At 44.5% G+C, this 12130-nt stretch overlaps 2 protein-coding genes across 2 annotated transcripts; both read right to left on the bottom strand.

Annotated features, from left to right (window-relative positions):
- Window positions 1-4780: 4780 nt before the first annotated feature.
- Window positions 4781-5448, bottom strand: LOC119281407. Its single transcript, XM_037561923.1, has one exon. It carries the CDS (start codon window positions 5446-5448, stop codon window positions 4855-4857), a length of 594 nt encoding a protein of 197 aa, XP_037417820.1. The 3' UTR covers window positions 4781-4854.
- Window positions 5449-7751: 2303 nt separating this feature from the next.
- Window positions 7752-10882, bottom strand: LOC119276558 (protein REVERSION-TO-ETHYLENE SENSITIVITY1-like). Its single transcript, XM_037557653.1, has 3 exons — window positions 10660-10882; window positions 9051-9419; window positions 7752-8386 (listed from the first exon to the last, which is right to left on the bottom strand). The coding sequence occupies exons 2-3, from the start codon at window positions 9354-9356 to the stop codon at window positions 7967-7969; spliced, it is 726 nt and encodes a 241-aa protein (XP_037413550.1). The 5' UTR covers window positions 9357-9419; window positions 10660-10882; the 3' UTR covers window positions 7752-7966.
- Window positions 10883-12130: the final 1248 nt, after the last annotated feature.

Here is a 12130-nt window from a genome sequence, read left to right on the forward strand (position 1 = left end):
CTACTTGACTAGCTCATTCATCAAAGATGGTTAAGTTTCCTAACCATAGACATGTGTTGTCATTTGATGAACGGTATCACATCATTAGGAGAATGGTGTGATGGACATGACCCATCCCTTATCTTAGCATTATGATCGTTATAGTTTCATTGCTACTGCTTTCTTCATGACTTATACATGTTCCTCAGACTATGATATTATGCAACTCCCAAATACCGGAGTAACACCTTGTGTGCTATCAAACGTCACAACGTAAATGGGTGATTATAAAGATGCTCTACAGGTGTATCTGAAGGTGTTTGTTGGGTTGGCATAGATCGAGATTAGGATTTGTCACTCCGTGTTTCGGAGAGGTTCAGAGGTATCTCTGGGCCCTCTCGGTAATGCTCATCACTATAAGCCTCGCAAGCAATGTGACTAATGAGTTAGTTACTTGATGATGTATTATGGAACAAGTAAAGAGACTTGCCGGTAACAAGATTGAACTAGGTATGAAGATACCGACGATCGAATCTCGGTCAAGTAACATACCGATGACAAAGGGAATAATGTATGTTGTCATAACGGTTCGACCGATAAAGATCTTCGTAGAATATGTAGGAGCCAATATGGGCATCCATGTTCCGCTATTGGTTATTGACCAGATAGGTGTCTCGGTCATGTCTACATAGTTCTCAAACCCGCAGGGTCCTCACGCTTAACGTTCATTGACGATATAGTATTATATGAGTTATGTATGTTGGTGACCGAATGTTGTTCGAAGTCCCGGATATGATCACGGACATGATGAGGAACTCCGGAATGGTCCGAAGATAAAGATTGATATATGGGATAATAGTTTTTAGTCTCCAAAAGGGTTTCGGAATTCACCGGAAGGGGTTCCGGATGTTTCCCGAAATGTTTGGGTATGAGAACACTTTATTTGGGCCAAAAGGGAAAGCCCACAAGGTTTTTGGAAAGTGCAAAAGGAAGTTTTGCGGAGTCCAGGGGCCAGACTCCAGGGTCCCTGGCGTTTGGGTCCAGACGCCGGGAACCCTGGAGTCTGGCTCTAGAGTCCGAGAAGGACTCTTGCCTTTCGGGTGAAACTGGCTTTGTGGAGGCTTTTACTCCAAGTTTCGACCCCAAGGCTCAACATATAAATAGAGGGACAGGGCTAGCACCCAAGACACATCAAGAAACACCAAGCTGTGTGCCGGCAACCCCGTCCCCTCTAGTTTATCCTCCGTCATAGTTTTCATAGTGCTTAGGCGAAGCCCTGCGGAGATTGTTCTTCACCAACACCGTCACCACATCATCGTGCTGCCGGAACTCATCTACTACTTTGCCCATCTTGCTAGATCAAGAAGGTTAGGACGTCATCGAGCTGAACATGTGCTGAACACGGAGGTGTCGTACGTTTGGTACTTGAGCGAGACGGATCGTGAAGGTGTATGACTACATGAACCGCGTTGATAAATGCTTCTGCTTTGCGATCTTCAAGGGTATGAAGATACACTCCTCCTCTCGTTGCTATGCATCTCCTAGATAGATCTTGCGTGATCGTAGGGAAATTTTGAAAATGCATGCTACATTCCCAACAACCATTGTTTCGCCGAGATCCGCCACTCGGCACTCCACATCAGGATGCCAAGCGAGCAACTCATCGATCTTAGTGGCTGTGATTTGCTAGGACTTGGTCTGCGTGTCCATCGTGGCCTCAAGCTTGGTGAGGAAGGTAGAAACACCGGGATCCATGGCTTCCAATTGTGCTCTGGCTGGCGCAAACTTCTGGTCTCGATGAGTTTCGCCAGCACGAATGGAGAGGGAGGTGGGTGGTCTTTGATACCATATGATAGGGGAGAGCTAGGAATTCCTATTAACAATGGCAATTTCTCATAGGATCTGATTTAGGTGGGGATTACAAACGAGATTACACAAACCGATCTAGGGTTCTTGCGTAAGGGAAATGTAAGAGGTGGTCCATGCCGATGTCGTGCCTTGATCCATTGGATGCCCTTCTCACTGGTGGGGATCAGCTAAATAGCGAGTGGGAGTTCCTAGGCCACCACTACCCAGTACGACCCAGTGACGTGTGAAAGATCATGGATGTCACCTAGAGGGGGGTGAATAGGCGCTTTAAAATAATTACGGTTTAGGCTTGAACAAATGCAGAATAAAACTAGCATTTAATTTGTCAAGCACAAAATCTAAAATGACTAGGCTCACCTATGTGCACCAACAACTTATATTAAACAAGATAAACAACTAAGTGATAGTGCCGCCGGAGAACGAAAGTGTAGCACCGTGAGAACGAAAGTCCGGGTGCGGTAGTGCCGCCGGAGCGGTACTACCGTCCTCACAAGCAGTACTACCACTTAGTGTCTCAGGACATAGAGAACCAGCGATAGTAGAGGGAGGGTAGGACGGCAGTACCACACAAAGTGGTACTGCAGTGCCCTACTACCATTCTACTGCCATGGAGGTTGTGGTGGACTACAGAAGCAAGAAGATAAGCAGTAGTGTGATGGCAGTCGACAGCGGAATTACCGCAAAGAAGTACTACCGCTGGGCAGGTGCGGTACTACCGTCCAGAACAGTACTACCGTGCCCAACTTCCGCCCTACTACCGCCGAAGCGAAAACGAGTCCAGAAGCCCAAAAATAAGTAGTGCTCGCGACACTGGAACCGCGGAAGTACCGCGCAAGCGGTACTACCACTGGCCAGGACGGTACTACCGCTAGTGAGCTTCAGAATAGCCCAAGCAAACAGATGGAAGCAGGAGAATCAGAACTGCCTTAACTTCTGCATGTGGGCTCTGAATTGAGCAAACTCAAGCTTATTAATTATAGTGAGAAGAGGTAGTAGAACAATGCCAATGATATAAAGATGTGAAACCTATATGAATGAAGAACCGGCAAGAACTCTAACATCGAAAACATCATAGAAGATGCATATATGAACTCCGCTTTTGATGAACTCGAACTTGTCATGAAGATGACCGTAAGCTCCAAATCTCACAAGGAGAGAAACCAAACAAGAACCAAGAAAGATGATGCCAAGGATGCAATGGTTTGAGCTCTCTATGAACGATAGGATCAATCTACTCACTTGAGAGCCCCCCTTGATAGTACGACAATCGATCCTATGACCTGGTCTCCCAATTAACACCATGGGACTGATAAAATAGAAAACCTATCAAGGGAAAATCTTTGCCTTGCGCATAATTCACTTGAGCTAGATGATGACGATCTTGTCCTCCTCAAGATGGACCATCTTTCTTGATTGTGGTGGCTCGGTGAAGACTAGTAGATTGCTCTACCATGCTCCACTACGGGTGAGCCACTCTTCAACACATCTTCACAAGTCCATTGTCACCACAATCGACGGCAAGCTTTAAGCATGCTCTCTTTGTGATGCTCCACTTGAACTTGCACACTGCAATCTTGATGATGATCACCACTTGATGTCATCCTCCATGGGATATATGATATCTTCTTTTTGATGCACGACCATGGAAACATACCCAACCCCACAAACAACTCTCACATAGACCACGGGTTAGTACACAAAGCGTGATGGACAATGCTTACCATAGCATGAGATCACTTGATCCCGCTTGATACATCTTCTACGCTTTGTGTGTTGATCAATTTGAATCACTCTTTGTACTTAGTCTTGATCAACCTTGAATTTTTCCAACTCTCTTCATTAACATGATGTCTTCAAGGTAAACATGAATATTCACACAATCTTGTTCTTCAAGACATGCTTGCAATAGGCTCAACTCTCAAGTGACAAATCTTTGGATAAATCCTTGAATAGCACCTTGGTCAACACATATTCTTCTTCTAATAACCTTGAAACCAACAAATAGTCTTCAAGCAATACCTATGGACAAACCCTTCAAATATAACTCAAGGCAACCTTTAGTCCATAGAGATTGTCATCAATTACCAAAACCAAACATGGGGGCACCACATGTTCTTTCAACGTGCAGGTTGGGAACGCATGCACGCTTGGGCCATGCACTGTTGCCCGTGTAGGCCCTTGCAGGTAGGTCCGCAGAGTCACCGACGCTGACAGTATTAGTATTGGTACATATAGGGCTAGATTCTTGTTTTTTTGTGCGAAAAAATATAGTGCTAGGTTCAACGCCAGCCCACACCCTATAACCTCGTGATTAAGATGTGAAATATGGTGTGCAACGGTTGTTTGTGGATCTACGGTTTCCCAATCGAGGCGGGCGTGGCGGCAGCGGCCTTGTGGTTGGTTTTGTGCTCTAGTAGCCGGCGATGCGCGCTCCTGCGTCGTTGCGGAGCCTTGGAGCTTTTAGAGGAGCATTGCGCCAGCGGTGCTGCATCTGCAGATACTCGTGCGTGGTTATTTTCACGCCAAATTTTCCTCTCTCCCGTCACCGGCGAGAGAGGTGATGCTTTCAAACCGGTGGTTCTCCAATCCAATGCTTCTCCGCCGCGTTGATACGTATGGTCCAAAGTTGTCGACTTCCTGTTCGCAAAGATCCTGCCCGGAGATAACAAGGTCACGCCGGCTCCGCGTAGGAGTGGCGGCGGCGACGCGCTTGCAGCTCGCGCCGGTGGGTGTGTTGGGTTGGCTCCTCAGGGATCTGGGTGTAATTTTCAACCTGTGGTGTGTGTTGTGTACCTCCGGTTATCCTTATTTATTGAGCTGGGGTGTTTTCCGCAAAAAAAAAACTCAAAACAAACAATGTCAAAAAAAGAAGGACATGAAGTGCTCGATTTGAAACACTCAAACGTGAATCTATTGTGTAATTCTTGTGTGTTCTTCCGTAGCTCCATATGAATCTACCGAGACACTCCCAAAAAAAATGAATCTACTGAGGCAAAACAAAACGTGTTATGCTAGCCTGCACGCTGATGCGCCGGGTTGCCCGTCAACCAAAACGTCGCACGTGAAGGACTGCCAGGCCAGGCCCATGTCGATCTCCAGCTGCGCCACCCCCCATCGCCGCTCCGCCGTCATGAGGCGAGACAAATCCGCCGGGATCCCCAGCCCCGCGCCCGTCACGTTCACCGGCCACCGCCCCGTGACCTTGGCCGCCAGCCGGAAGCTCGGCGTGCGCCCGCGCGCGAGGGGTACGCCCGCGTAGGAGATGACGACGTCGCCGCCGCCATGGCACAGCTCGTAGACGTGCCCATTGTCGACGTGCAGGACGAGGTCGAAGGCCGGCGAGGTCGCGCCCGGAGCCAGCGCCGGATCGAGCCCCCTGGCGCCGGCTAGCTCCACGGAGCACGTGGTCGGCTTGTCGTCGTTGCATGGCGGCGAGCCGTCGAGCTCTCGAATCCCGGGCAAGGAATCCATGGGCGGCAGGTACATCATGACCAGCCAGAAGGACGTGTACAGGAGCATAGCTATCGTCCAGGACCCGCAGCCGCAGTCGTCAGATCCGTCTTCCCGAGGAGCGCCGCCTCCATGGTCCTTGGATGCCATCGGAAGCACGTCGGCGTACTTCACGTTCTATGTATCTCTTCGGTTTTTTCGCTCAAAAGGAAATCTGTTTTTTTAGAGAGAAAAAATAGGAAATTTGTCACGTATACGTTTTGCCTTTGGGTTTGTCTTTTGTGCGAGGAGGATTCAGGTGGGCCGCTATTCCGTTACGTGCTCGTCTGCTCGAGTCTAACAGATACGCGACGGTCGGACAGATTTTAAAAGATTTGTGTGTGCTGCCGACGCTATTATTCTGTCAGACAACCTGATCGTCGACATACGGCATTTTCCCGAAAAAAGTCTAAAATAAACATTAAACTTATGGACGAAAGCTAAATCAAACCCTAAACTTCTAATCCCGGAGATCGGCACACCAAACTCTTTGATCCCGGTTTATTTTCAACCTTGAGTGAGTGAGTTCCAAACAGGGATTGTCGACGTGGCATTGCTAAATCACAGGATTATTGGCTGTGGACTCGACTGGGCCGGCCCAACAGGCACTAAGCGAGTTATTTTTTACTTAACGAGCGGCGTAAAACGTCTTTCTCAATTAAAGCGTGACGGATTCTCCGAAAAGAGTAAACTAAAGCGCGACGTAACAAAAAACGACTCGAGCAGAGTCGAACTCGGTAGACTTGATCTCTTCCCTCAAAAAAAAGAACAACCAACTATTGGTAATATAAAAACAGACCGGAAATGTTTAAGTACAAAACAAAGCATTGAACTTTGAAAACATTTTTTAGGGGCAAACAAATATTCAAAACATAAACAATTTTGGAAATGTCCGAACCTTCCATAAAGTGTGAGAACTTTTTGAAAATTCTGAATACTTTAAGAAAACAACTATTTTTTGAAAAAGCAACCAATTATGTAAAAGCAAACACTTTTTGAAACATAAACATTTTTGAAACCTGAAGAAAATTTGAAAGTGCGATTTTAGATAAATGCATGTGGCATTTCAAAAAAAAAAGTTTGTGACATCTTAAAAATATCACGAGTTTAGATAAATGTATGTGGCATTTCAAAAAAAAATGTTGTACAATGTAAATTAGTATTCGTGTGATTCAATTTTTTTTTTCAGAAAATGTGCTTGTGATGGAAAAAATGTGTCATACCCTTAAAAGACTATATGTGACATGTGTTTGTAAAAAGTGTATACAGTTTTAAAAACGTGTAACAAAAATGTTTGCGCGATGTAATAAAATGTGCCGTACCACTAAAAGACTATACCTGACATGTATTTGAAAAAGTTGTATACAATTTAAATAACGTATAACAATGTAAAAAATATTTAGTTTATAAAATGTTTATTATCGTTAATAAAATTTAAAATGTGTCTTTGGAAAAATATTGCTGTGTATTCAAAAGGTATTGAAAATGTGTATTTTAAAAAATGTATGTAATGTATTGAAAAATGTTGAAAGTGTATCAAAAAATATTTCATATCTGCGCTAAAAATGTACATTGGTTACTGAAAATAATTAGACTTGTGTAAAAAAAATCAGTTACCAGTAAAGAAGCAAAATAAAAGCGAAAAACAAACAATATGAAGAAAAACAAAAAAGAAAAAAAGTATAACGAAGAAAGAGAAACCAGAGAAAAAACATAGTATAATGAATAAAAAACAAAAGAAAACCGATGAAAACCCAAAGAAAAAACGAAAAGAAAAACAAAAAACAAAGGAAAACCAGAGCAGCGCGAGCGACTACATAAATGGGCCAGCCCAATTGAGCGAATACCAGCTAAATCCTCTAAGGTTCAAAATAGACCGGGATCAAAAAGTTTGGTGTGCCAATTTCAAGGATTGAGAGTTCAGGGTCTAATTTAGCTTTCGCCTATAAGTTCAAGGTTTATTTTAGACTTTTTCCCATTTTCCCCCATGACTCTTCTGGCCCCAAATTAGGAGGCGCCCAACAGGACGACGCACACTCACATGGCCAGACGCTTGCATAGGGACAAGATCGGGCAACAGAGAAAAACATGAAAATCATTCTGAATAGATTGGGCAGGCAAGAATAGAAAAGGATGGTGTGGCTTCATCTTCCCTATGTTCCATGTTTAGGTCTCGTTTGGTTTACATGAATTTTGTATGAATTCTCTTATAGAGATTTGATTTCTGTAGGAAAACATTTCTTCGGAACCCTTTGATTTCTGTAGGACATGATTGATTCATGTCCTCTGTATTTCAAGGAAAAGAAACATTGCTCAGACTCGTATAGGAATGACTTCATATCCTCTGTATTTCATGGAAAAGAAACATTGCTCAGCCTCAATGGAAAAAATCATATCGCCTGAACCAAATGACATCTCATTTCATATTTCCATTCATAGAATTTGAGATACATGCCATCTCACTTTCTACAGCTTTCCCATTTCTGTAGTGTTCATATCCTACACACCAAAAGGCCTTAGCAGGTGCAGTGTTTTGATAAAGTTTCAGACGAATAATCACGAGCATGGATGAATGGTCCCAAGACAGATTATTTCCACAATTCCTTGCTGGTTCGGTCGCAATGTAATATCAGCACACCAGACCTTTCATACAGTATACAGCAAAGACAAACCACCCTATCAGAAGTAAACAGAATGCCGATATCCCTATTAGGAAAGACCATCCGGCCATAAAAACACCAATGCACGTCACAGTTACGAAAGGGGCGAATGACCGAACGATAGACATTTTGTCCACCCATTCGCCGTGAAGCCAAACAAGAGCTGCCACATTCAAAACATTCCACTCCGCCGAACCACCGTGGGCAAGCCGGTTCAGGCAGTTTGCCACGAATGAGTAGCAGTTGCAGGTGAACAGGTTGTAGTATTTGTGCTGGAAATGTCTCGTGCCCAGTTGCAGGGCGCCATCCCATGATGTTGCTGTTCCAACTTCTGTGTGCTTGTATGACCACTCGCATACATGTGCCGCCAGATTAGCAGGAAAGCAGCACTGACCATGAAGAAAACAAAGAGTATTTCACCAACAAATCCCAACTTTAAAGGAAAGCGCTAAAAGAAAAGGTGGCATGCAAGTAGGTTTCACAGAAGAAAAGATAATGATCAATGAACAGGATTGTGGAACAACATATACAACTTCACCATATAGATTATCAGATATCACCTTTGTCAACAAGAGAAGTTAATCTATAGAATGCCACACTAACTATTTATAGATAACACTGTTACTAAAGAGAACAAAAAATGAAACTGATGACAAGATTTGCAAAATGTTTACGTCATCCTCTGTCTGTGATAACTGGTTGGAGTCTCGTGTTCAGTATCCCCAGCCCATTCGTATAACATAACATAATTTTCATTATTTATATGATAGTAAGTCCATGTGTTGACGTGCAACTATTTACTGTTTTAAAATGGTCTTTCAAGGACAGAATGCCAGAAGAACAAAGCAAGTTACCTCACAGATACTTTAGAGATTACTGAAACAGAAACTACATATTGAAATGAACTACAAGTAAAATATGTTGACAGCATGTCACTCATGAGACTAGTACGCATTTTCCTCCAAGTAAACAAGGGATTTTATTAGCAGCCAGGATAAAGTAAGAGGCCAACACTCTAAAGAAGAAAACAAAAATAATAGGAATCAGATATACCTTCTTTCTGTCCAGCTGGAGGTATCTAGCGACAGAACCATATGCAAAATTATCCATGCTCACTAAATTTGAACCAGCAAAATCCAGGACAGATCCATCCTCCTGACAGATTCCAACATGCCCTATGTAAGGAGCAAGCCATGAAACTACAGGAAGAGGAGTCCAGACAATGCAACAAGGGAATCGCCCTCTCTTTGGGTCTATCTCACCAACTGGCCACAACTCCTGCAGTTCATTGTTTGATCTGGAATCTTCAACATCAAAATCAGCTTCAGCCTCCATCGAGGAAAATACTTCAGTTAACATTAGTGCTCGTTGAACTTATACAAAATCAAATGTGCTTGCATCTCATGACCATGCAGACCTTTGCTGAAAAGAAAGAACAAATAAAATTAGGCTCACCATGCTTTTGGAGAAAAAGGGTGAAGAATTATAATCAGCTCTAGTTTAGTGCTCCCCTCGTTTCCCTATAACTGTCACCAGCCTTGGGGTTTCTGTTTCAAATAACTGTCCCTTGAGGAAAAATTAATGTTGTTAATGCAATGATTCCACTCTATTTAAGCGGTTGTAGGCTTGTGGTATGTCATTTCATATGAACTTTTTCTTAGTTCTTGCTTGGTCATTGCGCATGGGGGACTGTGGACTGAGGATAGTAATACAGAGTAGTACTTCAACAACATTCCAAATCCATATGAAGCGGTCAGGGTACAAAAATGTTTACGGACATTAAGATATGAACAAGAGGATAACAGCCACAACTTCTCTAAATTTCAATTACATTGTTGTTCACTACACACTCTCAATCAAACTGTTGCCCACTGATTAGGAACTTTAGTCTTCTCATGGTCTACCATTTTCGAGCCCAAAACAGATAGCCTATCCCTTTTCATCTTGTCATGCAGGAAGAACAAGGGGTAACTTTGCTGTACTAAAGAGACTCAGCAACACCCAATTAACCACAAGAAGCTTAAATTTTTTACACTTCAGATTGACAAAGGTACAGCTCCGGCAAGATGTACTCTATCTACGACATTTTACGTGTCAAACATGTTATGAACCAATCTCTTTAATATGAGATGACATGTTGAACAACATAAGATCAGATTGACAAGGAAAGGAACACCACTGAGCTTATAAAATAGTGCTTGAAACAATGTTACATTGGTGTATCCAGGAGCCAGCCTCCTCCCCCCATCCCAAAGCAATCCGCTGCTTCAGCCAGCCGTCGGACGAAATGCACAAACAAAACGCAGGAGCAGACTGTAGTAGGGAGTGGCTTGAGCGGAGGCGAGGAAATTGCGCCCAGCTGCACGAACAAGTAAATCGATTTCTACAAACTACATCCGATGCTAAATGCCATGCTCTAATATTCAGCTCAATGCCCGAATACAGACGCCCTTACTTGGCATGTTCTCAAAACGCAAATTTCATTTTGGGTGAATCGCAAGACATTCGATTTTGTTTCAAGAATCCAGTAGCGGTTTCCCGTTTCACTTGGCCAAAGGGAAGCACCGGAACTCCTAAGCTGGGCCCTACAATACAAGCACCGTACGGACAATGGAACTGACCGAAGGGGAGCGGAGCAGAGAGATTTGAGAGGAAAGCTCACCGGAGAATGGGCGGGAGACGGCAGGGTTCTCCACGATCTGGCGCCGGCGGAGGGGTTGGACTAGATTTGGCGCCGCCGTACAGGTGAAGGCTGCCTTTGGCTTCGCTTGGGTAGTAGTAGCAGGGGAGGCGCGGTTGCAGAGGAAAGTGGAGAGCGGAGGGGCGGGACGGTGCATGCACCTGGAGTCCTCGGCTGTCATGGATGGGCGCAAATGGTAGGCGCACGCACCGCGCACGCCACCCCCGCTTTGCCTCCCCCTGACGCATTTGTCTGTTGAATATTTTGGTTACTTGCACGGCCCCATGCGCTAGGGAGAGAAGTTTGGCAACCCGCACTGCAAAGGGCAAAAGATGACTCAATCGTACTTGCTACTCACTCCGTTCCACGATACTTTAAAGCCCTGTCCGGAGGCGCTTCACTCCACGACTCCCCTCACCCTCAAACCCTCAAACCCTTATAGTAGTTTAAGGGTTAAAAAGTACCAGTTTTTGACACTTTTAAGGGTTAAAAAACAGGAGCAAAGACTAGAACCCTCAAACCCAACTCGTAAACTGCTTTAAGGGTTGGATTTGAGGGTTCTAGTCTTTGCCTCAACCCCAACCTTTAAAACTGTCATTTCATATAGCACACATTTCATCACATTTCATCATATGGCATATCACAAATTCCATCACAATTGACATAAAACAATAATCATTCATTATTACAACACCGAATAAAACAATAATCATTCGAATTATTACAACAATGTTTGAGCAAATTACACTAATTGTTCAAATCAAATAGGACATAGAAAAGTAAAACAAAGATACATCATGGGCCAATGCGCCGCCCATCCAACTGCCAGTGGTGCTCTACTAGATCATCCCGGAGCCGACCATGAGTGATTGCATCCTCAATCTGACGATGTGCTTGAAGAAAAGCGTGTATGCGAGAAGGGTTTCTTTCCGGTTGCACACGGGTACCAACATTGTCATAGAAACAGGGGAGGTGTAGAATCACACAACATTTCATGATACGAGGAGGGTACGTAGGTACCTCGGAGAAGTAGTCTTCCATCAAATGTTCGTGTCCGAGAGCGCGGTTCCGGTAGATGGTGACTCGCCCCATCTTCGACCCTCTCCTCTGATCCATCAGCTTCACGCGGTTTTCAAAGGATTGCACGTCGATGAGGAGGCTCATCATCTCGACATCATCGTCTTGCAACAACTCATCGATGTCCGAATCGTCGGATGACGACCAACTCGACGAATCGGACAACGAGTCCATGTCATTGTTGTTCACCTCCATCTACACAATACAACAAACAATAAATTGTGAGTGCCAACAATGAATCAAAAAGGAAAAAAAAGAAAGGAAAGCATACCTGCGGGGAGCTCGGGGCGGCGGCGCGGCTGCCTCTGGCCTGCCTGGCCTCTGGCGCGGCGGCTCGAGGAGGCCTGAGGCGGGAGGCGGCTGGGGGCAGGAGGCG

Source organism: Triticum dicoccoides, chromosome 3B (assembly GCF_002162155.2).
Source record: "Triticum dicoccoides isolate Atlit2015 ecotype Zavitan chromosome 3B, WEW_v2.0, whole genome shotgun sequence".
In the NCBI taxonomy this organism is placed as follows: Eukaryota; Viridiplantae; Streptophyta; class Magnoliopsida; order Poales; family Poaceae; genus Triticum; species Triticum dicoccoides.

Excerpts from the sequence above, each read along its gene's own strand:
- LOC119281407 (XM_037561923.1), bottom strand. The coding sequence starts at position 5,448 with ATGGCATCCAAGGACCATGGAGGCGGCGCTCCTCGGGAAGACGGATCT.
- LOC119276558 (XM_037557653.1), bottom strand. The coding sequence starts at position 9,356 with ATGTTAACTGAAGTATTTTCCTCGATGGAGGCTGAAGCTGATTTTGAT. Across the intron at positions 8,387-9,050 it reads TCCAGCTGGACAGAAAGAAG|TGCTGCTTTCCTGCTAATCT; the intron begins GTATATCTGATT and ends CTTCATGGTCAG.